Here is a 27,986-nt window from a genome sequence, read left to right on the forward strand (position 1 = left end):
TCAAGGCTCTACATCAACTGTACTTCTTAAAGTTGGAGAGTCCAGCATGTTGAAAGGAAAAGAAGCCACCACTGTGGCAGCTGCTGCCTTCCCCCACCCCGGAATAGTAACGATAACACGATACTGAAATTAAAGTTCTGTGGTAAAAGTCTAAAATGAAGAGTTGATTCCTATGTTTTTCTGTCAGAAAACACGGAGCTGCTCTGAGGTCTGTCTCAGCCAGGGGACAGTAGAAAAGGAACTGAGGGGATTTGCACTGTGCGTGCACCCCACAGAACGACTGGAGCACAAGGCACTCAGTGCACATGTGTGACGAGAGGGCTACTGCTCTGGGAAGATTTTCCAATCCAGCAGCGCAGCAGCGCCTCAAGACCTGAGCGGAGCGCCCACAAGGACCACTCAAAGATGACTCAACTTTTCTCCTGGTAACACCTTCGCTACCATGATTTGTTCAGTCAGCAGTATTAACATAGGTGCCTCATAAAAGCAACATTTGTGATGTTGTGACATCACCTGCTCCACTTGCATCTTTTTCGCATCAAAAAATAAGTCCATTACTGAGAAAAGGACATTTTATCAAATTCATGAAAAGCTATTTTTCTGAGCAATTTATGTCTGAACACAGCTAACACAAAACATGAATGCTCTTAAATTCCCATCTATCCCAGAACAAATATTTAAGTAAGGTTTACACAGTTGTGAGCATATCAAGTTAGAACACTAGGCTGACAGGGATGTGTGCCAACTGTTAATTTAACATCCCAGATATAACAACAAGTATAAGCCAAGATTCCCACCCCCATTCAGCCACCCCATCGGGGGAAAAAAGCCACAACTGGTTTAATTATGTTCCGATTCCTGAAATTTTTTAAAACTTCTGGTCACTATAGATTTAACATCTTTGAAAAGTATTTAAAAAAATTTTATGTACCCAATGAACAAAGACCTGTAGCTATTTTGAAATAGGGATTGATGAAATCAAAGTGCTTGCTTGCCATCTCTACTAGGAAACTAAAAGTGTTACAAGGATGAGGGGCGATTGGAGAAAGGGGCACAGATAAGTGGAATCAAGGAATGTTAGATGTAAATTTATGAAAAGTGGGAAGGATGCCCACTGATGAATCTATATAAAATGGGTTAGCTTACTGCATTTTTTTCTAGTGTTGAATTTTCTAGGCGGCAGGGGTGTGCATGCGCACACGCTCACACAAGAGAGAGAGCAAAATTGATCAACACTGAAAACAAATTAAATAGATGATGATATACCAATCCATAATTTAGATTTAATGAACCCAAAACTAAAGTAATAGGAAGCATACACCTGAAAAGGACTGAAGTAATTAAAACAATTCTTTTAAAGTAAAATGCAAGCATTGCAAAGAAGTAAGTACTGTAGCAAGATTCATGCTCATCTCAAAAAATGCAGAAAATCAGTTTTATCTAGTTTTTCAACATGTGCCACTAAACAAGTCACTGAAACTCAATCAGAACACTGGGCTTGTCTACACTTGCCCCCAACTTCGAAGGGGGTATGTTAATTAGGACAGTGAAAGATTACTAATGAAATGCTGCGGTGAACCTGAAGAACTTCATTAGACTAATTCTCCCCTGTGGCAACTTCAAAGCATCCAACTTTGAAGTGCCTGCATGCATGGGGAGTAAAGGCACTTAGGAAGTGCCTGTGGCTATACATATGCCAATACTTTGAAGTCTGACACTTTGAAGTTGCTGCAGGAGAGAATTAGCCTAATGAAGTGCTACGTACTCACCATAGCACTTCATTAGTAATCTCCCATCGGCCTGATTAACATGCCCCCTTTGAAGTTGGGGGCAAGTGTAGACCCAGCCACTGTGTTTGAAGACTCTGCAAGATACTTTATGCCACTGCAGCCGTAACAATCACTTAAGTCTCCATTCCAGACTCTCCCGCAGCTCAACATGAGCTTTGATGCCCCACAAAAATCACTCACTCACACACCCCCACCATTGTTTATGCCATTGGAATGGAAAGGTAAATACTTAACTTGAAAAGGAAGCTGGCACCATTGTTTTGGGTTGAACACCACATTCAGTGTAAAAGAATATAAGCAATTTAAACAAGGAATTGCAGTCCTTTGCTTTGAATACACTTTTCCCATACATATCTAGACCTAAAAGAAGTCCCCTATTCAATGCTACAAGTGAAAAGGAAGATATAATGAACTACAGACATATCCACATCAAGGCAATATGATTGAACATAAAAAACGTAATATGTGGAAGAATCCATATTAAGGAAAAAAATAATCCGAAACTGGAAAAAACCAAAAACCAAACCAAACCAAACAGGCAAAACAAAGACCTTGAGCGCTAGACTCTTTAAAAAACACTAAGAACCTGGAAGCTTTCCTCTGGTCAATGTTTGGCTTTTATCTTAGAAAAAGATAAACTATACTAATCAAGTAGAAAACACATAGCATGTTTAAATTTAACAAACGAAAGTGTGAATTTTTTCTATGATTCTTTCACTGAGGTTTCAATAGGCTGGAGGAAGAAAACATCAAAAACATTAGCTGAGTATGCACTGCATCCAAGTCAAGCCCAGGTAGACACCTGGCCTGTGTCTACACTAGCCCAAAACTTTGAAATGGCCATTTCGAAGTTTACTAATGAAGCGCTGAAATACATATTCAGCACCTCATTAGCATGCGGGCGGCCACGGCACTTTGAAATTGATGCGGCTCATCTAGACGGGGCTCCTTTTCGAAAGGACCCCAGCTACTTGGAAGTCTCCTTATTCCTATGAGCAGATAGGAATAAGGGGATTTCGAAGTAGCCAGGGTCCTTTTGAAAAGGAGCCCCGTCTGGACAAGCTGTGCGGTGGCGAGCCACGTCAATTTCAAAGTCCCATGGCCACCCGCATGCTAATGAGGCGCTGCATATGTATTTCAGCGCTGCATTAGTAAACTTCAAAATGGCCATTTGCATGGCCATTTCAAAGTTTTGGGCTAGTGTAGACACAGCCCTAGGGTGAGATTTAAAGAAAACTGATTTCACTGGAAAAAAGTATCAATGGACTTTAGTTTCCCTGGGCTTAAATCCTCAAAAACCAAGCTGGAGTTCAGAAATTTTATGTAGCTATTTTGTTGTAAAACATTACTACCAGCACCACAGTAACTCATTAAACTCAAAATTTCAGTTTTACAAACATGACCTTTTTCCTGCTAGCACTTAAACACTTGCTTAACTTTATTTATGTTAGCAGTCTCATTCATTTCAATGAGACCACTCACACAAATAAAACTAAGCACATATTTTGGCAGGATCAAGGCCATGCAGAGAACGCAACACCAGTCATGATAATTCAGATTTCAAGAAGGTAGTATTAAATATGCAGTCTCTGAATGTAGGTATTAAGTCTCACTTGCAACTCAAGAGTAACTGTTCTTTGTTCTTTTACCCCAACCCCAATCTAGACTCACCCGGAAGACTCAGAAGCTCCTTAGGTTCATTTCTTGCTTAAGCATTTCTTGCCCTGGGTAGGTGGCAACCATACCCACCTTAATACTATTTATGTGAACCATCCTTTATTTTTTTTTTAAGCAAAAATATAAGCCTCTAGTTTTAGCAGCAGTCATATGCATTTAAAGCAAACAAATTAAAAAAGGCAAGTCTGGTACAAATTAAAGTGCCAATTCTGCAACATGATTACTGTAGCTGAAGTCAATGGGGGGCATACACATGAAGAACAAGATGCAGGTTTGAAGCCTACACAGAGTTTTTACTCATTCAACAAAGTGGTCTTCCACTTTTTCAGAAAACTAGTCTGTTAAAAACAAAGACAAACCAACATACCATCCTTCTGGTGCAATTCTGCTTGTGGAGCACACATAGAGCCATGGAGCACGGTGTTCATGCTTTCTTCTCCATGCTCTGGACACATAGGTTCTTGTTTGATTTGCACTGATGAATCTGGAATAGTGCTGGCTGTGATACTATCAAGAGGTTGAGAAACAGGTGGAGTGCTTACTCGGAGAGAGGCTCTCAGTGGAGTAGCAGAAGGGGATGCATGGGAAGAGAGACAGGAGGAATTCTCCAGGAGCGGAAAGTAGTGACTTGAAGGAGGAAGAGGCAAATCAGCTGTTGTATCAGACCTGCCAATTCTTTTGTCACGTAACATTCTGCAGGTGAGCTGCTCTGACCTCTCAGGAGGTTCATAGGTTTCTGGAGAATAAACAACAAATGCTCACATGTGATATGTTTAGGGAAATTTGGTTTTAAGCAGTTAAAGAGGAAATAAATGGAGACAAGAAGGGGAAAAAAAACTCAATGAGCAATTTACTGGGCCACTACAAGACACTTTTGAAAAGCATTGGATCAGGTCTGAGTAGTAGGAAGCTTTACAGTGGAACAAAGGACTGCACTAATACAACTGGAAATAGGAAGCTTATTAAGTTGTATCAACCTATCCTGAACTTTCATGCACAGATGCAAAACTAAACTAAACCAATTACAAGATCAGCACATAAGCTTAAGCATACAGAGTACAGGTCAGAATGCCAGAGCTGCAATTCCATTACATTTCAGTACCTTGTAGCCCTTGCAGGATTTGAATTCTCTGACTCCTCAATGCACTCATCTCCATCGTTATCTGTTGGGGGGGGGCGGGGGAGAGTGATTTAATCTCTATCACATACAATCGAAAGGTGTTCATTTGTAGTTCAGCCAGCTGAAAAAGCCTGTAGTTACCTGCTGTTTCAATACAAGTAACCGTTGAACATCAACGTAGGCTGCCTGCAGAGCGGCCCTAGCCTGTAAGAGGTCGCCATCCACATTATGCAGTGACTTGTTCAACTCTTCTTCTTTCAGGGAAATAGACAACAATTGGTCCACCTGAGAACGCTCTGCAAGAGAAAGCAGCATAATTTAGACTGCAGCTCATGCTTTACAATACAATTTGAAGAGGTAATTTTTGTGGAGACATTTTAGTAGACTTTCTTTTTTTTTTTTTTAAATCACAGCAGTAAGCAATAAGCACATTAAATCTCTCCGAGGAGTTGAAAGTGTCAGTCAATACTCTAACAAGAAGGGAAGCAAGATTAGAAGAACAGAGGCACTGCCAAAATGCTGCAGGAGAATGCCACAGGATGGGCATTTTTGGCCCTACTTCTCTGGATCTCTTATGGGAGGAAGTCTCACCAGTCCTCTAAAGTCTCTGCAACAGGAAACAAAGTACAAAAGGTATCAAGTGCATCTGCTTCTCAGCGAGACAGACGAAGTGTGTGCACGCGCATGCGGGGAGTCTGACTGCATGTCAGGATGGTTGTAATGGGGGTGCTGATAATGGTCGGAATCCAAAAATCTGTCAGTCAGAATTGTAGAACCATCTCCCCTGACATGATCCAAAAAAAAAAAGTACCCATTTAATAATATGGGTGACAACCATATCATGAAAACTGTCTCTTTTGAGGAAAGCAGGTTAGTGAGAAGAACATAATTTCTTGCGGGCAGGCTACAACACTTTCAGTATCCTCCTCCTCTTCCATATTGATTAAATTGGCATTCTTTGCAATTAATTTTATCACAACACTCCTGCAAAGAAGGTCCACCTGCTTCTTACAGGTGAGAAAATTGAGGCAAAAAGTATTAAATGATACATCCAAAAATCACACAGAAATGTGCAGAACCCAGAAGGGAACTCTGATATCCTGCTCCAAGTCACATGCCTTAACAAAACCATCCTTCCTCTCCATGAGACGGATCTCTCAGGTGTTGTGTTTCAAAAATAGATCACAGCTCACAGTTTAGGTGAGAGCAAGAACAAGCTAAGGAAGCCGTTTTACACAACAAGATGGAGTAGAATAGGCCTCAAGCAGAGTACTGTTTCCACTTCTAAATGCCACATTACAGGAAAGATGGGGACAAACTGAGAAGATCCAGAGAAGAGGAATAAAAATTATTAAAAGGTCGTGAAAATATGACCTATTGAGGGAAGACTGAAATAACTGGGTTTCTTTAATCTGGAAAAGAGAAGACAGAGGATACGGAACAGCCTCCAAGTACCCCAAAGGTTGTTAGAAAGAGGAAGGAGGGGAAAAATATATATATATTCTCCTTAACCTCTGATGGTAGTACAAGAAGCAATGGGCTTAAATTCCAGCAAAGGAGGTTTAGGTTGGACATCAGGAAAAACTTCCTGTTAGGGTGGTTAAGCATATAAATATATTGCCCACAGAGGCTGTGGAATCTTCATCACTGGAGATGTTAAGAGCAGGTTAAACAACCGTATGTCAGGCTGATGTAGATGGTGCTTGGTCCTGACATGAATGAATGGGACTGGACTTGATGACCTTTGGAGGTCCCTTCCAATGCTAGCATTCTGTGATTCTAAGAATAGGCTCACTTTTTTTCTCTGATCCTGATATTACCTGCCTGTCAATATCCAGCTTCAACTTGGCTGACATCTTCACAGGCGCTCTTTTGCATACTTTTAATGAGCACAATTTCCCATTCAGCCACAGGGACAAAACTTCAGGGGTCATGCAGGGTAAGTGCTCTGCCATGAAATTGAGGGCGGGAAAAGATATGCAGGGCAGGTACACTCAAACTAATAAGCACAACAAAGAGGAGAGAAAACAGTTGGTTCGAGACTTAACAGCCAATTGTTATCAAGGCAGTATGGGCAGATACTCATAACCTCTTCATGCTGTATCTTCCTATACACACCCAGTATCACTCACCTTTTTTGCCTTTAATTTTCCTTCTCTTATTCTTTCTTTCTAGACTTGGAATTTCAGCAGATGACCCCTCCTAAAAGTTGAAAATAGAAAAAGTTAATTAAAGTTACAACAGTATAAATAAAACTTAGGTCTACATTCTAGAAACACTCAGTGTTACAATAAGAATTTAAGTATCTACCACGTCTTTTCCAAACAAGCCTCTATTATAATCAGAGAGAAAAATGTATGCAGATGAAGTTTTTGGAACATCATTCACTTTGTTGCCTCTCCTCTCAAAGGCGGAAGGAAATAAAAATAAACTTCCTGCTTCCACCAGAGACATGATATACTACAGCAGACAGTGCTGTAAGTACTCAGGTGCCAGGTCTATCAAACAGAGTTAGCCAAGATGTTCTGCTTCTTGTCTGCTTAATGTTCTTTATTGTGGCAGGACTATGAATGGAGAAATACGACTACCTATAATCTAGAAGAGAATGAATACTATGCTAAATAAAGTTTCAGAAGAAAAAGGGGGACACAGAAAGAATCATTAGGCCCAAGACAGACAAGATTACTCAAGTACATGGAGGAAAAAAAAAAAACAAAACAAAAACAAAAAAAACCCACACCTTACTTTTGCCTACTTGGCATAATTTTAAAGACAACCATTACGACAAAAGTATATTTGTCTATTAATGCTTAGCCATAAAGCTAGGTATTTACCATTAAACCCATTTCCAAAGATAATGACAAACAACAGGAGAAACCTTTCTATTGCTAGTATCCTGAAGATATACAGAATTATACTTACTCCAGTTGCTCTTCTTTTCTTTCCAATTCCTTGACTGTCATTCTGCTCAGTACTGGATGTACAGCTACTGTCTGTGGCTACATCTAACGAGTTTGATGCTCCAACCCCTGAAGTTCCACTTGAAGCCAAAACGTTTCCTTCAGCTGAAATCTCTAATACATTTTTGTTTTCAAGAAGAGGTGTTCTGCATTCTGGGCTCTCCTGATCTTGTTTTGTGGTACATCCTGTGAGGCTTGTAACACCAGAGGGAGCATGTACACTATGCCTTCTTCCATTGATGATTTCAGTTCTTCCAGACATTAATGGTGATGAGGGGAGAGAGGCTGTTTCTTGTTTCAAGTCAGTCACATTATCAGCACATGCTTTATATACAGGTGCTACAAAATGTGAATGGCAGGTTGGAATGATTTGCTTCTGCTCTATTTCCTTTGTTATGGGTTGGTCATTGAAGAAGCCATAAACAGAAGCAGTCCTGTCCACAACACTGCTTTCAGAGAGGCTGCGTTTCCGAGCTGATCCAGATGCTGCTATGGAAATCCCTTCCCACTGGAATCCTTCTAGGCTGGACAGATCAGGGTCTTCACCCAAATCAAGACCTTCTTGTTCATTCTGAATAAGAGGGACCATTTCTATGCCAAACCTAAAAACAAAAAATCCAAAACACATTGTAAAAATAGCAGAAGACAGGTAATGAAAGAAATCTGGAGAAAAAAAAAATCTTGTTTAAAATATACAGCAAAATGGATGACAAACACTAGCATTGTGTTCTTAAAAAATCTTAAACAAAACAAAAACAAACAAAAAAAACGCACCACTAGCTGTATTACTTCATTATTGTGCTAGTTCTTACTTATCTTACATTATTTTCAAACATAAAAGCAAAATTTTCATTAGCGCTAGGATGAAGTGAAAGTCAATATGGCCTTTCAGCTTGATGTCAGAAACCTGTACAGAAATTTTCATCTGAGTTGTACTGCAGCGCACCTACATGAGTTACTGATCTTTTACACATGGAACATCTGAAAAAGAATTTTAAAATACAGAAGCCCTCTACAGTTTTCAGACAGTCATTACAGAATTACCTGCCTCTAAGACTGATGAGACAATAAGATATTGCATTTGCAAGACAAACTGAGATTAATTTCCTCCATGTTAAATTTAAAGGCAATTCCAATGTATAACGTATTAGGAATCACTCTATCTAGATTCTTAAAAATATGCTATAAAAATTGCTACAGCAAGGAATCAATTTAACTTGCCTGTGACAACATAAATGCTCCTCAGTATTTCAACTTATGCAGAAAAAAACCCCAAGTAAACGTTTTACAATATATTTAGAGTATTGTTCATATTATACCTATAAATTTTTCTGTTAACAGAACTTTAAAATACAACCTAATGTTACCAGTGTTGCATGCACTGAAGTGTTACTAAAATAGACTCTTAATTAAATAGCCTATAGCTCTTCACTGGTATGGAAACCAGCTCATAATTGAGAAGTAACAAAAACGAAGTGAAAAAGTCAGAGTGTGATAGTGTTGATAAATATGGTACCGTAGAATTAAATCTCTGCACTTCTTACTGCTAGACTTTAAAGTTTTGTGACTCAGATATTACAAGATCCATGAAAGTGAAAAAGTAACGAACCTTGGTAAACCCTTGCCAAGCTCCTGTTTCTTCTTTGTTACCTGCTGGATGACCTGTTCCCAGTTTATGTTTCTTCTGGACGCACTAAGAATCTGCCTTAGGGTTGGTTTAAGTCCCGACTCCTTCTCAGTCTCACTCTTTCGATGCCCACTGACATTTCGAATACGCCGTGCATTGTTGAGGTTGGGCTCAGGAAGATGTGCCCCAACTTTACTCTTCAAACTGATATGTCGTGTCAGATCTCTCTGGAGGGAAGCAGGGAGGCCAAGTTTACTTAACTCAGGAAGAAACAGGCCAGAAGGGTGGGCACCACCTCCTTTTTGCAGCTCATGATCAAAACTGTTTTCAAAGCTTTCCATATCAAAATGATTATTTGATTTGATAAGATCTTCACCTTTTCCTTCCTGAGAGGTTTTCAAGTCATCACTTAAGTTGCACTGAAGGTTTGATGGGGACACTAACTCCATTTGAAATTCAGAATCGTCTTGCTTATCTATAACACTTGAATTGGGATTTTTGCCTGATGCTTCTGCTTCACCTTCCTTTCTGGCATTACAACATTCACACTCCTGAGAGTCACACAGTGAACAAGTCTTAATTAATGGACATAGCTTTTCAACCCTTAGTTTAGCCTTTTCGTACTCTGCTATTGCTCTACCACTTACATCCTCTAATGGATCAGCTGTAGGCTCATTAGTCTTTGCCCTGGGTTCTTCTCTGTTCTGACCACCATTTATATCAGTCTCTTTTTCTCCGCTTGAGCTCACGTAAGAATTTTTCAGAGAAAGACTGGATTGCAACTCCTGTCTGGATTTCTGTAGTTCTTCACTTAGGCTATCAATAGCCTGTCTCTGTTTGCTGTCAAGCACATCTCTGCTACCTCTTAAACAACCAGCACTGCGTAACTTGGATGAAGAGGAATGATTAGTTTCTAAGTTTATTGCATTTGAATGGCTCTGGTGCTCTCCAGTGGATGAGGATAATAGAAGCTTGACATTTTTCAAGAGATTCTTTGAATCTCGCTTTTGGGAAGATAACTTCATATCTGGAACGACCAGAAGCACCGATTTCACAGATGGCATCCTGTTACTTTTGCCCTCCTCATGGTCAGGTTTTCCTCCATTGGTGCAGTCTGCATTCGCATTGCAAGATTCAGTATGATCAGTGGTCTTGCAACAGGGGTGACTTACACAGGTCTCCTTTGGAAGGCTTCTTGTACTAGTTTCAAGGTCCGTCCCTTTCACTGGTGTCTCGAGAAAAGGTAAAAATGCAGAATCTTTTTTTTCTGAAGTTCTGTGAAAATTATCTTCAGGCCACAGCTGCTGTTCAGTAGCTTTCTGCAAGGGGTAAGGAGTCCAGCGATGAATTTTATCTTTGGAAGTGCTGTTGCTCTTTCCATTCATCTTGGAGGTTTTACTCTCTGGTTGTTCAGAAATACTGAAATCCAGTGCCCCTATTGCAGGGAGTTTATCACTAGTAAAATCCAGTGGGTCATTCTCCTGCCACTGCTGCTTATACCTTTCCTGGTTATATTTAATGGGATTTTTTCTCCATGTCACACTCCCATCCTCTATGTGGGAACTAGGATTTGTAGCTCTATTCCTTTCCAGAGGATGTATGTCCCCTATGCCACCAACATTCCAGCTATCTGCACCCTGAGGATTGGATTTACAGTTTCTTGCAGAGTTCTTAGAATGCCAAACAGAAAAGTCATCTGTTCTTTCAGAATGCCACGTGGGATTTCTTCCTTTCACATCTTGATACCAGTTGGACATTTCTCCTTCTATATCTGGATGCCAAACACCTCCAGTATTCCCATGGTTACGTTGACCTAAAAGAGCTGCAGAACCATTTTGATGCCATGTACGTCCCCTGGGACCACTGAGGTGTCTGTCTGCAACAGGATTTTTCACAAAAGGTTGAAAGTTGCTTTGCCTAGGATTCATAAAGCCATTTTCCCATTTCCAGTCCCTGTGAGATGGACCACGATGGTGCCACAATGATGGATCGCAAGTTTCTCTATCATTATAAATTGCTCTTTCTTCTGGTCTTCTCTGTGGTCTCCTATCTTTGGGTTCTGTTTCTTGGGTTCTGCAATGACCTTCAACTTGCCTAAGAGACATAAGGAAATTGGTATGTTCAGTGACTGAAAAGTGATCCCAGCTTTGTCAAAAAGAGTTAATAAGCATGTAAAACTATTCAAAATGTTCTAGGAAAAAAAATCTTCCAGACTACATATATTTCAACTTTAAGCATTAAAAATAAAGCAGGTTAACAGGTAATAAACACTATCACATGGGATGGCACATTCAGGTCACTTGATAGGATACTAGTTTCCCAAACTATTAACATGTGGAAACGGCTATGCTCTTGGCCTCCAGAGAAGAAAGGTTTTAGCTCCTATTACTTGTTTAATCTATTCCAGCAATGAACTATGCTTAATACAGCCAACTTATCTTGTCTTTTCCATAAAGCCTGAACACAATGAAAACGCTGAAAATGCCATTCCAAAAAGCCTTAGCACTTTTATCTATTGGGTACAGTGAAAAAACAAATAAATCCTTAAAATGCAATTAAGTGAAGACCACATGTGGGAAAAGAAGCAAAATAAATCAATATTTAAGTGTTATCGAGTTATACCACAACAACAAAAGTTTCATGCACATAAGTCTCCTTCAAATCAATTGTCATTTCAGTGTTTCAATCATTCATTTATTTGTAGAAGCCTGCAAATCCACGTATCCGTTTTGTACCTGTGGGTATCTGCATCCACTGATGGGTATATTAATAGCTATGGCTCATTTCTGCGGACACAGATGTGGATACAAATTTTGTACCCGTGTTGGGCTTTATTAATTTGTATCAGAAGGTCATCTACATGTTCCAGCTAAGATTGGAGTCACATTGCACTAGGCATAGTAAAAATTTGTAAGAGATTTTCAGTGCTTCAGAGAAAGAACAAAGAGAAAAAAGACGCAGCATGAGACCCGGTTTTGGTTTACGTCCCTAGGGCTACTGTAATAAACATACAAGGCATGAAATGTTTGGCAAGTGTCAACTTTGTTTCACTTTTCCTGGGGTTGTTTGGAGTGGGAGTGTATTTTCTTCCCCAGTATGTAAATGTACACAAATTTCATGTGTTGTGGTATAGATATAGGATGAAGAAAAGCAGGAAGTAAGTAGTTAATATGCAGAAAAGAAGGTGCAAAGACATTGAAGGGAGGGAAGTCAAACTGGATGCTTTCCAAGGCGTTTCAAGAGTTACAATTCATTAATAGGTAGAAAAACTCATCATAGCAATTTGGTAGGCTACCAAAAAAAAGGCTAACCAATATGTAGCAGAAAAGATGACATAAGATAGACAACTTTTCCCTTTCAGATCCCAACATGTTGGAGTCTCAACCTATACTGTACTACTAATCTGTATGGATTTATTGTTATCTTTTGGGGTTGGACTGGGGAAAAGAGGTAGCCTTGCCTAGGATTCAGAAAGCCATCCTCTCCAAAACTTCATCTTTTGGTTGCACAAAACAAAGAGACAGCATTCAGACTGTCCAGATCACAAAAACAAATGTGCATCTACCATGTACTCTGGTCAGCAGTGACCTGTTTTGCAACGTGGCTGTTTAATACGTCAGGCTTCACGAACAAAATACAACTAATGTGCGTCAGAATTATTTCATGGTGTCTTTATCACTTAGCTTTCAAAACTTAAACAATGTTTCTTTGTAACTCTTCAGAGCTAGACACTTAGCTTGTAATCTTTAAATAGAAAATTAACTTACTCGTCTTCAATGAGCTGCATCAATCTGAAACCTAATTCTCTTACCCTAGCATCACATAAAACCCTAGCATATTATTTTATTTGCAATGGAAAAGTTATTCTAAATATATCAAATGGAAATGATTAAATTTAGTTGCTAGGTTCTATTTCTTTCATTATTGGCTCTTTCAAAGCTTGTAGGGCAAACATGCTGGAGAAGGCTGAATGAAGTTCTCTTACTCAAAAATCAGCTTTCCAGGTTGATAAAAAACCTATTGCCTTTTCTTCGCTAACGAAAGGAGGCTGATATTGTATATTTATAAAATTAAAAATGTCATTAACATTTGTCAGGTGAACTGCAAGATCCTGGCCCCACCCCACCCTTACAATTACATCCCACAATTGCTTCAATTGTCAGGGTAAAAAAAACATCAACTTGCTCTGGGCAAGCAGAATTTTACAAACCTTCTTCAAACTGTTGGCTAACTAATGTAATGAAGCAATTCCCTTGCACTCCCAATTACATAATTTCATTACCCATGGGATATTTTGACTTAATTCCAGAAGAGACCACTAAGCAATTAATTTCACTTTAATTAAGGGAAGTCTTCAAAGTGAAAATGAGGCAGTGCCTCTTTAAATTGGCCAATCATTGGCCTGTAAAAAAAATTAAGAGCAAAAGACAAGTTATTCTGTATTGTACACTCTTTCCCCAATCCATCTCTCTCAGCCTGCATCTACACTAGCAAATTGTTTCAAAAGATTTTTTGAAAGAAGGGGGCTCTTCTGAAAAATCCCATGTAGCGTCCCCACACACACACACACACCCCTTTCAAAAGTGAATTGAAAGAATGTGGTGATTCTTCAAAATCGCTCTTCCTTTCCAGTTTCAGGAAGAGAGCCCCCTTTTGAAAACTCCTTTCAAAACATGTGTAGATGTTCCACAGGCCATTTTTTCAAAAGATCAATCCTCCTGGGGCCTGATTTTTCAATCCGTGTCCCGTTCTTTGGAAAGAGGGGGGCTGCGTGGACACACTCTTTCAGAAGAGCAGATCAGTCTCTTGATCTGCTATTTTGCGTGTGAACACGCTCTTTCGAAAGAAGTTCTTTCCAAAGAGATCTTCCAGAAGGGCTTCTTTCAAAACGTCTCTGTAGCAGAGACATAGCCTGAAAGTGCAACTGTGCAGTTTGAATAGTCTCAGAGAAGTAGCCGTGTTAGTCTGTATCTTCACAAAACAAAAAAGCAGTCCCATAGCACTTTAAAAACTAACAATAAATTCATTGTCGCCTTGCCTAATAACCATTAAAAATATCTTATCTATCCTGTAAGTGTTAGGCATTGTTCATCCTCTTGACTGGTTAAGATGAGAAAGAAAGTCAGGCTAAGGAAAATAGTTATTTGAATTGCTGGAGAAAACAAACATGACCATTTCTCAATTTCTAGACTTCCTGTAGGACAGTTAGTTATTAAAGATCAAGCAAATTTGGTTTCAGACATGACAAAAACATTGTCTAGTTTTGAAAAAGGCCTCAGCCTGTCTTTAACATGTACGATAGGATGACTAGAAATACTGTCCTTTGAATACAGAGCTATTTCTCTTTGATAGTGTGCTAACAAGCAAGCAACCAATGAAGATTATATTTGGGCTTGGAAGGATGTCAAGAACACAAAAGTAGATCTATAAACACAGACATTCAAAAGATAAATGCAGCCTTAATGCTGGTGCTTGAGTTCTTCTTAGGATCAGCAATCTGAACTCTATGACTGCTTATCCCGCAAAAATGGAATTTAAGTGAAAGATCCACGCTACCTGATGCAAGAGAGAATGGATCCTTGTAGGTCACAAGAAGGGCAGGATGGGAAAGTTTCATATCACACCATTTGCCTCCACAACATTTGCCTGCAGATAAACTGAGAACTTCACATGCCAGCTCCCATTTTTAAGCTTTCATCATGCATTAAAGTAAATTCAGCCTCCTGTGAAGTGGATCTGAACTTGTGATATGGATTACTGCATAGGGGAAAGTGAGGTCTAATATAGAGAATCCAAAACAGGAATGGTGTCTAAACGATTGCATCTTTGAGTCAAACAGCTGACAACTAATTCTGTTTGGAAGAAAATAAATTTTGATGAGGACATCATTAACCTAACATTTACTTTTGGTGTCATTTCCCCCACCTCCTCACCCGCAAGCTAGTTCCAACAGAGAGATTTTAAAATATGTAAAGTGGGCCAAGAATATTAAATGCAGAAGATCTTATTACTCTGGCCACTGGAGCCAAGCAATGCAATGGCTTTAAAATGATGTTGAGGTTCATAGCACAAAAGTGGGCACCGTGCAGCATAGTCATTGAATAAAATGAAGAAATGGGTGGACAGCCAAAAAACCCTACATAGCCCTGGCTGGTAGCCAAAACATCTAGACTGGGCAGGCAGGGACATCCTTTTTGTGTGCTCTTGGTCAGATCAAAGGAGTGCTCGAATGTCTTTGCACACAGTGATCAGGGTCCACAAAGCATAAAAGAAAATTACATGGGGGACAGATTCTTTCCTTTTTTAGGGTTACAGCAATATGTTCTTACTTTTCAAACTGCACATTACAAAATTATCATGATACTAGCAATGCACACTCAAAGAAGTGTCTGATGCAAGCTAAATCCTGAAACAAATCTTATACACTATGCAGCATAACTTTCACCATTCACACCGAATAATAATGGTTAGCGAGCGCTTAAAAAAAAAAAAAAAGGCATTCCATTTAAGACTTAAGTGCATTTCAGAATTACCTTATTATCCAAAATAAGCAATTCTAATTCATTTTAGAAATCATAAATCAAGACCATAAAATACAAACATTAGGTTATACCCAACAATTTGAGAGAGGCTAATTTTGCAGGGCAAAAAAACAATACTAATACTGCGGCTGATTACTAGAACATTTTAGTCAAGTGTACAATTATGAGAGTATTAAATATTTGCATACAGACATTGTGCACTCTGGAATCCATGAGCAGCACATACGAAGTTACAGTTCAAGGCCCTGTGACATTACAAGTAGGAAGTGTTTCACCTGCAAGCACTGCAGTAAATTTCAGTGACCAGAACTGAAAATGATAAATACAATGTTTGTATTTAGACACACAAGCTGCACCATACAAGTATTTGTTGTAAACTGCTTTTCTGCTCAGCATACTGGTTGCACGCAGATTGCACTTCACATATATATTTCTACGATGGCAGCATTTCTACATACTCAGAACAAGTCTAAAGGAATTCCACCATGTAAAAGAAGAATACTCACCGGGTCTGTTCCTTCCTTTGTTTAATTAATTGAATGAGTTCCTTGTCAAAATACTCTTCATCAGCCTCTTCTTTCCCTTCATCTTCCTCTCTGTCGTGGGCATCGATATTGTCTTTGTGCAGCTGGCTGGAGATGTGCTTGGCGTATGCTGACAAGCCCACCACTGTCACCCTGCACACCTGGCATTTGTGCTTGCTGTCTCTGGGGAAAGAGGGAGAGGATGGACATTCAATCCTTCCCACAGGCATGGCAGGCAACTCTGATCTTACTCTGTTTCCTCTGAATATGCCAGTTTCTTTAACCAGTTGCTTGCTCAATACATTAATTTCTCTGACTTTTCTGGATTTTCTTTTTTCTTTATCTTATAAAAGATTATTTTCCAACAATCAAGAGGCAAAAAACTTGGGAATAAAGCAGTATAAATTGGTGAGGAAAAGGGAATTCTTCTTGGATTGTTGTACTCAAAATCTTATCAGAGGAAACATAGTGAGAAGAGGCAGAGTGGAGGGCTTACAGAGCTAGCAGGAGCTGCTCTGAAGCATAGCCATGGTGCCAGCTGCACTGGAGAAGCCTGGTGACAGCTTCTGCATTTAATCTCTAACTCATGCTTTCCCCCAGTGAAAGCCAGAAGAGGGAGGAGAGAATACACTGCTACAGCCAATCCTAATACCATGTAACCTAAACTGGGACAGCTGAGACCTCTGGGTGGAATTCAAAGACTCCATTGCACCGCAAGAGATAGGAGGGTGCCTTCAGTTCACTATACTTTATTTGGTTCAAAAGAAGCATGAGGTCTGCTTTCTCCTTTAGAAGGCTTATTTTTTCAAGATAAGAAATTATTGCAGTTGTAGGAAGTTGACAGCTGTGTCCAACAAATGGTTTTACTAAAGTGTCAGTGAATATACTGCAATAAAACTGATTTTTTAAATAGCAGTATTTCATATTTATTTAAAAACCTACTATACAGTGCTTGATCAGTTCTTTAATTACTCTGATGGTTCAAAAAAAAAAAGTAAGAGACCAAATTGGTCCATTGGTAAGTAAAATAAAACTGATGTGGGCGGGGAGCATGTGTTCTGATCCAAGTAAACAGTGGGACCAACCCAGGGCCCTCTGCCTCCCTCACTGATGGTTTCTTGCACCCCACCATCTTATTTATAAAAAGCAGCACTAAATGCTCTTGCACCACAAATAGAGTTCACTAATTGTAATACCTAAACATATGAGTGGAAATAAAGGGGACAGTGGTGAGGAATCAAGGGTCCATGTGAGGATTAAAAGCAAAACTAGAAGCCCCATTCAGGGAAGTCTTTGGGACAGGTGAACTCTCCTATCTTTTCTCAAAACAGCAATATAGGTGACTGGAACTCACATGTAACAATTGAGAAAACATAACTTGTCAATCAAATGGTCAATACCAAATGAAAAGTCCTCATCTCATTATGATGGTTCTCCTGCCATGCTTTATGAAAATTGGCTTATGAATATAAGCATACATAACTTGGGGATGCTTTAGATAAGATACCTCATGTAACCTATCAATTTTAATGTTACAATTTTAGTACACGAAACTTTGTCTTTGTGAAATAAGAAATATGAAAAGTAAATATAGTTTTAAATGTGGTGATGCAAGCCATTCCTCCCACCCCAGGACCCAAGTGACTGGGTGGTTAACTTAACAACTGGTAAGTCCTGAATGTGATTGTTGCCAAAAAGACAAGTGACTGTAACACCCCATACTGAAAGCCATTTTGATCCAGTGTTTTCCCCATGGGAAGAAAGTGGTTACAAAAGAAAAATTTTCACATCCTGTGAAAAAGACTAAGCGATGAGAAGCTATCAGTCTGTGTGGTCAGTCTGTCTTGGAATCCACCTGACACACCCTAAAAGGAAACAAAGAACTATGAAAGGCTGTTGACCCAAACCAGAGGTTTTTTAAAACAACCCAAACACAACAACCAGCTCTGCTTTGAAGATTTTAGCTGACATGAAGACAGCTATTTGGGGTGAGAATCTACATGTGACTAGTTTCTTTCTTAGTCAAGTTAGAACTAGCAATGTGTTTTCGTTTTAGTAACTTATTTTGAATTGGTCTGTTTTCATTTCTAATCACTTAAATCCTACTTTTTGTGCTTAATAAAAAAATCTCTTGGTTATGATCTGGCCCAGTGTAAATAATTGCTACCTGGGGAGAGGCACCAGCCCTTTAAAAAAGGGGGTTCACCTGGTGAGGCCTCACTGTCCAAAAGTTTTGGACAGAAAGAGATTTATTTGGGGTTTTGATCTCTTCTGTGGGTTGGTGTCTTGGGTGCTGTGCCTTAGAACTGCATCCTCACAGAGCCGAAATGGATCAGTGTCTGCTTTGCTCTGCAGCGGGTGGTAACCCCAGCTCTGGTCTTTGTGCGGGGGAGACTGAAGGATCTGGCCCAGCAGGACAGCATGGTGGGGGGCTCCAGCGAGCAAGATGGTGGGTGTCAGTGGTATGATCAGCATACTGCAGAACAGTCCCAAGTGATCTTCTGTGACCACACCTTGTCACACTCATGCACTGGAAACATATTATTCAGTTAAAATGTTTCCATCCTAGGCTCTAGAGGCCCAAGAATCTTGCCTCCGCCTCTGCAGTTTCTAAAAGTATGAAAGAAATCCAGAAGAAAAAAAATTCACCACCCACAAGATTTTAAGCCAGCATCACTATCTAAGCCATGCTTAACTGAGATCACCAGCTGGCTGTCACACACATGCTTGTGACTTTCAAAAGGGTTTGAAATGAGTAAGTGACTTAAGATAACATTTTCTACTTTTTTCTTACTAGTTAAAATGTGATCTATAACAAAACAGTAAAGGTTAAATTTAAACTCTCAGATCACTCAAACAGGCCATGTATTTAGAAAGTTTAACAGAATCACCATTTTATACATTTAAAATGAGAATCTCAAATTCAAATAATTTATAGAACAAATGTACGGTTTTAAGTAAAATACATATTTTTTCTTCCAGTTAGCCCTGCAAACAACCTGGGACTTGCATACCAGACTGGGTTTGTTTGTTTTTTTTGCACACTTTGCCAATGGTAATAAATATTCTGCATATTTCTCAAATATGCTGTACTACCTCATCTTTAGTGGTTTACAGCAAGTGTAACCAACTCAAATTTGTTTAATAATTTTGTTGATGCACCTACAGGTATAGGATCCAGCTCACTTTGTTAGCTATGAACTTGCCAGGAATAAAATACAGTAAAACTTAACTTTTGCTAAAATTGTCAGAGACCATACATACAAACAGGGAACATGTCTAAGAGGAAGTGATTCTTACACACTCATTTCTCATACTAGAAAATTTAAGAGCCTGTAAACTGGGCATAAAACATTAAAAAAAGAAATAATTAATGGTATCTATTTTAATACTTGACATTTCTAACAGATTTCCAAGTCCTTTATAAATACAGATTTCAATTCCACTGCAAAATAAATATTATCCTCTTTTACTGATTGACAGTTGAAGCAGAGTTAGAGTTAAGTTGGCCATGGTTAAATAACAGGAGAATGAATATTCACTTCTTCACTTTTTCCCATTTCCAAATCTCAAACTCAAACACAGATCTCAAACAGTGGCTTTTAAACCACTTGATTGTCTCTGGAGAAATGGCTTATCACATTGGTTATGACTCTTGTTTTCAGTTGGTAAGTGTCAATACAAGTCTAAAAAAAATTAAATATTTTCCTAGCACTATATTTCCATGAACATAAGAACATAAGAACATAAGAATGGCCATACTGGGTCAGACCAAAGGTCCATCAAGCCCAGCATCCCATCTGCCGACGGTGGCCAATGCCAGGTGCCCCAGAGAAGGAGAACAGAAGACAAGTGATTTATCTCCTGCCATCCATCTCCTGCCCTTGTTATGAAGGCTAGGGCACCATACTTTATCCCTGGCTAATAGCCATTTATGGACCTGACCTGCAAAAATTTATCAAGCTCTTTTTTAAACCCTAATAGAGTCCTGGCCTTCACAGCCTCCTCGGGCAAGGAGTTCCACAGGTTGACTGTGCGCTGTGTGAAGAAAAATTTCCTTTTATTAGTTTTGAACCTACTACCCATCAATTTCATTTGGTGTCCCCTAGTTCTTGTATTATGGGAAAAGGTAAATAATTTTTCTATATTCACTTTCTCCACACCATTCATGATTTTATATACCTCTATCATATCGCCCCTCAATCGCCTCTTTTCCAAACTGAAAAGTCCCAGTCTCTCTAGCCTCTCCCCATATGGGACCCTTTCCAAGCCCCTAATCATCTTAGTCGCCCTTTTCTGAACCTTTTCTAATGCCAATATATCTTTTTTGAGGTGAGGAGACCACATCTGCACGCAGTACTCGAGATGTGGGCGTACCATAGTTTTATATAGGGGAAGTATGATATCTTTTGTCTTATTATCGATCCCTTTTTTAATAATTCCTAACATCCTATTTGCCTTACTAACTGCCGCTGCACACTGCGTGGATGTCTTCAGAGAACTATCCACTATAACTCCAAGGGAAATGAAATGAAATGAAGCTCTAGTAACCAAGGGAATGCAGTGTGCTCAACTTTAGAAGGGGTGGTAGCTGACACATTAGGATTAGAATAAAAGTGGCCCATGCTATGAAAGTGTGAGAATCATACTAATTTCTGCCCTGTATTTCAGTATGTACATTGGATATTCTCTGTCCAAACTGAAGTATTGTTGCATTTTTAATTTTAGCTGGAAAATAGTCTTTCCTTGGAAATCAAGTATCGGAGGGGGTAGCCGTGTTAGTCTGGATCTGTAACAGCAACAAAGGGTCCTGTGGCACCTTATAGACTAACAGAAAAGTTTTGAGCATGAGCTTTCGTGAGCACAGACTCACTTCATCAGATGTACCTGATGAAGTGAGTCTGTGCTCACGAAAGCTCATGCTCAAAACTTTTCTGTTAGTCCGTAAGGTGCCACAGGACCCTTCGTTGCTGTTTCCTTGGAAATGAAGCCAGAGTTTCTAATTATTGTTATGAAGTCACTCACAGAACTACGTACCCTGTCCGTCAGAATACTAAAGATTACTGCTGAAGTTTTTTTGCATTTCTGCGTGATATTATCAGATATATAATAGGCAAATCAAGAGCAAGAAAGAGAAGTTACTCACCGTAGTAACGGTGGCTCTTTGAGATGTGTCCCCGTGGGTGCTCCACAATAGGTGACGGGCTTGCCCGGCGCCGCAGATCGGATCTTTCAAGCAGTTTCTGCCGGACCGCGCATGCGCCGGCACGCGCCGCTCCCTGGCACGCTCCTGGCCACGTGTGCGATCCGGTCCCCGCCAGTTCCTCGACCAACCGCCTCGGGTGCCCCTGCAAAACACTAACAGAGATCCGAAGCAGGGAGGATGGGCGGGTAGTGGAGCACCCACGGGGACACATCTCGAAGAACCACCGTTACTACGGTGAGTAACTTCTCTTTCTTCTTCGAGTGTCCCCGTGGGTGCTCCACAATAGGTGACTACCCAGCAGTAACCCAAGATAGGAGGTGGGTAATCGGATTATGTGCAGCTTGTCCCCGAGAGGACCGCTGCAGAGACACGGGTATCCTCTTGGAATACCCTGTGAAGGGCGTAATGTTTGGTGAAGGTGTCGTAGGACGACCAGGTCGCCGCTCTGCAAATGTCTTAACGCAACGCCCTTGAAAAAGGCTGTTGATGCCGCCACCGCCCTGGTGGAATGAGCCCTGGGAGTGGCCGATAAAGGAATCTTTTTGAGCTCGTAGCACATTTTTATGAAGGATACAATGTGCTTCGAGATTCTCTGCGAGGAGAGACCCTCTCCTTTTGATTTGGGAGCGAGGGAGACTAGGAGTCTATCCGTTTTCCGGAAGGACTTGGTCCTGTCTACGTAGAAGGCTAGGGCCCTCCTCACGTCCAGGAGGTGTAGGCGCGCCTCTTCGTTGGAGTTATGAGGCTTTGGATAAAACCAGGGTAGAACAATAGGTTCGTTGATGTGAAACTCGGAAGAAACTTTGGGAACAAAGGCTGGATGCAGCCGTATGGTTACCGCCTCCTTGGAAAAAACAGTGCAGGGTGGCGTTGCCATGACTGCCGCGAGCTCGCTCACCCTACGAGCTGACGTAATTCCAAGAAGAAAGGTCGTCTTTATTGTAAGGAGGCGGAGGGGAACCGTGGCCAAGGGCTCGAACGGTGGTCCCATCAGTGTGGTAAGCACCAGGTCCAAGTTCCACGAAGGTGGAATCGGTTTCCGAGGAGGGTAGAGGTTTACCAACCCTTTGAGGAACCTGGTAACCATAGGGTGGGCGAACACCGTGTGCCCTTCCTCCTCATGTCTAAACACCGAGATGGCGGCAAGGTGGACCTTTAACGAGGATAGCGAGAGTCCTCCTCTCTTGAGGTCCAGTAAGTACTCTAGAATTGTAGGTATAGGCACCGAAAGGGGGGCCAGCTGTTTGGTAGAACACCAAGCCGTGAAGCGAGTCCATTTTTGTTTGTAGGTCTTCCTAGTGGAAGTCCTCCTGCTACTTTCTAGGACTTGCTGTACTCCCACTGTGCATGTGCTCTCTAGGGAGCTGAGCCATGGATTAACCACGCTTGCAGTCGCAGGCTTTGGGGGTGCGGATGCACTATGGACCCCTGGGCTTGCGTGAGCAGATCCGGCGCCACCGGAAGAGGCATCGGTGGACGGTCCGACATGCGCAGGAGTAGGGGGAACCATTGTTGGCGATCCCACGTTGGGACTATCAGGATCATCCGGGCCCTTTCCCTCCTGGCTTTTTGTAAAACTTTGTGGATCAGCACTGTGGGAGGAAACGCATAAAGCAGGGGGCCCCCCCACGGGATCGCGAACACGTCCCCCAGGGACCCCCATCCCAGTCCTGCCCTGGAGCAGAATCGTGGGCACTGCTTGTTGTGCTGAGTGGCAAACAGATCTATTTGGGGAAAACCCCATACGTGGAAAATCGGCCGTAGCAGATCGGGACGGATCTGCCACTCGTGTGTGAGCACAAAACGCCTGCTCAGCTGGTCTGCCTTCACGTTGTGCGCGCCCAGCAAGTATGAGGCTTTCAAGATTATATCGTGGGCGATGCACCAGTCCCATAAGCGGATTGCTTCCGCGCATAAGGCACGGGATCAAGCTCCTCCTTGCCTGTTTATATAAAACATGGAGGTATTGTCTGTACTCATCCCGACGACTTTGCCTTGTATGTGGTCTCGAAAGTGTTTGCAGGTGTTGAACACTGCTCTGAGCTTCAGTACATTGATGTGTAGTGACTGTTCCGTGGGTGACCACAGTCCTTGAGTCACCTCTTCGCCCATGTGCGCTCCCCACCCTATGAGGGAGGCATCTGTAGTGAGAAAAAAGAGAAGTTACTCACCGTAGTAACGGTGGTTCTTCGAGATGTGTCCCCGTGGGTGCTCCACAATAGGTGACGGCTTGGCCGGCGCCGCAGATCGGATCTTCCAAGCAGTTTCTGCTGGACCGCGCATGCGCCGGCGCGCGCCGCTCCCTGGCGCGCTCCTGGCCATGTGCGCGATCCGGTCCCCGCCAGTTCCTCGACCAACCGCCTCGGGTGCCCCTGCAAAACACTAACCGAGATCCAAAGCGGGGAGGATGGGCGGGAAGTGGAGCACCCACGGGAACACATCTCGAAGAACCACCGTTACTACGGTGAGTAACTTCTCTTTCTTCTTCGAGTGTCCCCGTGGGTGCTCCACAATAGGTGACTACCCAGCAGTAACCCAAGATAGGAGGTGGGTAATCGGATTATGTGCAGCTTGTCCCCGAGAGGACCGCTGCAGAGACACGGGTATCCTCTTGGAATACCCTGTGAAGGGCGTAATGTTTGGTGAAGGTGTCGTAGGATGACCAGGTCGCCGCTCTGCAAGTGTCTTTCAATGCAACGCCCTTGAAAAAGGCTGTTGATGCCGCCACCGCCCTGGTGGAATGAGCCCTGGGAGTGGCCGACAAAGGAGTCTTTTTGAGCTCGTAGCACATTTTTATGCAGGATACAATGTGCTTTGAGATTCTCTGCGATGAGAGACCTTCTCCTTTCGATTTGGGAGCGAGGGAGATTAGGAGTCTATCCGTTTTCCGGAAGGACTTGGTCCTGTCTACGTAGAAGGCTAGCGCCCTCCTCACGTCCAGGAGGTGTAGGCGCGCCTCTTCGCTGGAGTTATGAGGCTTTGGATAAAACGAGGATAGAACAATAGGTTCGTTGATGTGAAACTCGGAAGAAACTTTGGGAACAAAGGCTGGATGCAGCCGTATGGTTACCGCCTCCTTGGAAAAAACAGTGCAGGGTGGCGTTGCCATGACTGCCGCAAGCTCGCTCACCCGACGAGCTGACATAATTCCAAGAAGAAAGGTCGTCTTTATTGTAAGGAGGCGGAGGGGAACCGTGGCCAAGGGCTTGAATGGTGGTCCCATCAGTGTGGTAAGCACCAGGTCCAAGCTCCACGAGGGTGGAATCGGTTTCCGAGGAGGGTAAAGGTTTACCAACCCTTTGAGGAACCTGGTAACCATAGGGTGGGCGAACACCGTGTGCCCTCCATCCTCATGTCTGAACGCCGAGATGGCGGCAAGGTGGACCTTTAACGAGGATAGCGAGAGTCCTCCTCTCTTGAGGTCCAGTAAATACTCTAGAATTGTAGGTATAGGCACCGAAAGGGGGGCCAGCTGCTTGGTAGAACACCAAGCCATGAAGCGAGTCCATTTTTGTTTATAGGTTTTCCTAGTGGAAGTCCTCCTGCTACTTTCTAGGACTTGCTGTACTTCCACTGTGCATGTGCTCTCTAGGGAGCTGAGCCATGGATTAGCCACGCTTGCAGTCACAGGCTCTGGGGGTGCGGATGCACTATGGACCCCTGGGCTTGCGTGAGCAGATCCGGCGCCACCGGAAGAGGCATCGGTGGGCGGTCTGACATGCGCAGGAGTAGGGGGAACCATTGTTGGCGATCCCACGTTGGGACTATCAGGATCATCCGAGCCTTTTCTCTCCTGGCTTTTTGCAGAACCTTGTGGATCAGCACTGCGGGGGGAAACGCGTAAAGCAGAGGGCCCCCCCACGGGATCGCGAACGCGTCCCCCAGGGACCCCTGGCCCAGCTCTGCTCTGGAGGAGAATCGTGGGCACTGTTTGTTGTGCTGAGTGGCAAACAGATCTATTTGGGGAAACCCCCATGCGTGGAAAATCGGCCGTAGTAGATCGGGACGGATCTGCCACTCGTGGGTGAGCGCAAAACGCCTGCTCAACTGGTCTGCCTTCACGTTGTGCGCGCCCGGCAAGTATGAGGCTCTCAGGGTTATATCGTGGGCGATGCACCAGTTCCATAGGCGGATTGCTTCCGCGCATAAGGTACGGGATCGAGCTCCTCCTTGCCTGTTTATGTAAAACATGGTGGAGGTATTGTCTGTACTGATCCCGACGACTGTGCCTTGTATACGGTCTCGAAAGTGTTTGCAGGCGTTGAACACTGCTCTGAGCTCTAGAACATTGATATGTAGAGACTGTTCCGTGGGTGACCACAGTCCTTGAGCCACCTCTTCGCCCATGTGCGCTCCCCACCCTATGAGGGAGGCATCCGTAGTGAGGAAAACCGATATTTGCGGCTGATGGAAGGGTACCCCTGTTAGCAAGTTCCCGGGGTTTACATACCATTGCAGGGATTCGCGCACCCCAGGTGAGGGCGACACCACCCTGTGAACGGTGTGTACTGCCGGCTTGTATACACTTGCCAGCCAGTGTTGCATGCTGCGCATGTGCAACCTGGCGTTCTGTACCACAAACGTCGCCGCTGCCATGTGGCCCAGCAGCTGCAAGCACGTCAAGACCGACACTGTAGGGCTGAAGGTGATGACCTGCACGAGGGAACCAATGGCTCGAAAGCGAGCCTCTGGTAGGTATACTCTCGCCGAGACCGAGTTTATGCGAGCCCCTATGAACTCTATGTCCTGTGAGGGGTCTATCTTTGATTTTGCCAGATTGATAACCAGGCCAAGTGAAGAGAACGTGTTTGCTGTGACGCGTATCATGCGGAGAACCTCCCTTTTCGAGGTCCCTTTGAGCAGGCAGTCGTCCAGATACGGGAAAATAAACACCCCCTGTCTGTGCAGGTAGGCTGACACCACTGCCAAGGTCTTGGTGAAGACTCTGGGGGCCGAGGAAAGGCCAAACGGTAGGACCTTGTATTGGAAGTGTTCGTTGCCCACCATGAAACGGAGAAAACGCCGGTGAGCCGGATGGATGGTTATGTGGAAGTACGCGTCTTGTAGATCGAGGGCTGCGAACCAGTCTCCATCGTCCAGTGCTGTAAGGATGGAGGCAATCGTGATCATCCGAAAACGTTGCTTGCGTAGATACCTGTTGAGGCCACGAAGGTCTAAGATGGGCCTCCAGCCTCCTGTCTTTTTCTCCGTGAGGAAATACCGAGAGTAGAACCCTTTCCCTTGCAGTTGCTCCGGCACCTTTTCCACCGCCCCTATGAACTCGAGGTGGGCCACCTCCTGCCTGAGCCTGGCTACATGGGAGGCCTCCTGGGGGTGGGGCTTGGGCGGGGGTCGCGGCGGCGGGAGCGACTGGAAGGGGATGGCGTACCCCGTGGCTATGATCTCCAGCACCCATTTGTCTGTGGTGATCCTTTGCCACTGGTCGTAGAATGGTCGGAGGCGATGGTGAAAAAGTCGTTTCGGATGATCTTGTGCAATGGTGGTGATGGTGCAGCCCTGGATCTGTATGTCAAACTTGTGGCCTTTGGCCCCGCCCCGAGGACGGACGGCCCTGTTGTGAGCGTCGCCTGGGGGTTCTGTACTGCTGGTGCTGCTGATGCCGCCCTTGCTCGTAACCCCTGTGATACTGGGGGCGCTGTTGCTGGTACTGGTACCGCCTTTGCTGTGGGTAGTACCTTTTCTTTGAGTATGGAGGGGTGTAAATCCCCAGGGTCCTGAGTGTGGCTCTTGAATCTTTACTGGAATGAAGGACCGAGTCAGTTGATTCAGCAAACAGCTTCTGCAAGTCGAAGGGAAGGTCGACTATCTTCGCCTGCAGATCTCTCGGTATACCCGAGGTCTGGAGCCAGGACTCCCGTCGCATCACCACTGCAGTTGCTGTGGAACGTGCTGCCGTGTCCGCAACGTCCAAAGCAATCTGAACTTCCATCCTCGGAGCCGCGTAGCCCTCTTGCACTATGGCCTTGAGGACCGGCTTTTTGTCCTCTGGAAGCGAGTCCATGAGGGACGTTAATCTGGCATAGTTGTCGAAATTATGGTTCGCCAAGTGCGCTGCGTAATTTGCCATTCGCAACGTTAAGGTGGAGGAGGAGTAGACCTTTCTGCCGAACAGCTCTAGCTTCTTGGCATCTCTGTCCGTTCCCCCTGTTTTAAATTGAGATGTTTTTAATCTTTGTTGCGAGGACTCCACCACCAAGGAGTTTGGCTCGGGGTGGCTAAACAAGAACTCCATGCCCTTCGCCGGCACGAAGTATTTCTTATCCGCTCTCTTTTGGACAGGCGGAATAGTTGGAGGGGTCTGCCATATGGTAGTGGCGGACTCCAAGATCGCTTCATCAAGCGGTATTGCTACTCTGGAGGAGGCCGGGGAGCTCAAATTTTTAAGGAGCTTATGATGTTTCTCTTGCACTTGTGCTGTCTGGATGCCTTGCGTGAAAGCTACCCTCTTAAACAGCTCCTGAAACTGTTTGAGATCGTCCTTAGGATGGACGTCCCCTAAGGCCGTGGCCTCATCCAGGG

General features: G+C 43.1%; 1 protein-coding gene across 3 annotated transcripts in view; it reads right to left on the reverse strand.

The window, feature by feature from the left end:
* ZNF106 (zinc finger protein 106) overlaps nt 1–27,986 on the reverse strand; it is a 90,587-nt gene that overhangs the window by 34,220 nt on the left and 28,381 nt on the right. For all 3 annotated transcript variants that reach the window (XR_012645951.1, XM_074997069.1, XM_074997068.1), the window contains exons 4-10: nt 16,223–16,423; nt 9,157–11,268; nt 7,510–8,149; nt 6,720–6,789; nt 4,729–4,883; nt 4,570–4,630; nt 3,835–4,203 (exon numbers count right to left, since the gene is read on the reverse strand). Coding sequence is in view for 2 of the 3 variants with exons in the window: in XM_074997069.1 (XP_074853170.1) it covers nt 3,835–4,203; nt 4,570–4,630; nt 4,729–4,883; nt 6,720–6,789; nt 7,510–8,149; nt 9,157–11,268; nt 16,223–16,423 (3,608 nt within the window). In the remaining variant the exon portion in view is untranslated. The remainder of the gene's footprint in view (nt 1–3,834; nt 4,204–4,569; nt 4,631–4,728; nt 4,884–6,719; nt 6,790–7,509; nt 8,150–9,156; nt 11,269–16,222; nt 16,424–27,986) is intronic.

Source organism: Carettochelys insculpta, chromosome 6, assembly GCF_033958435.1.
Source record: "Carettochelys insculpta isolate YL-2023 chromosome 6, ASM3395843v1, whole genome shotgun sequence".
NCBI lineage: Eukaryota > Metazoa > Chordata > Testudines > Carettochelyidae > Carettochelys > Carettochelys insculpta.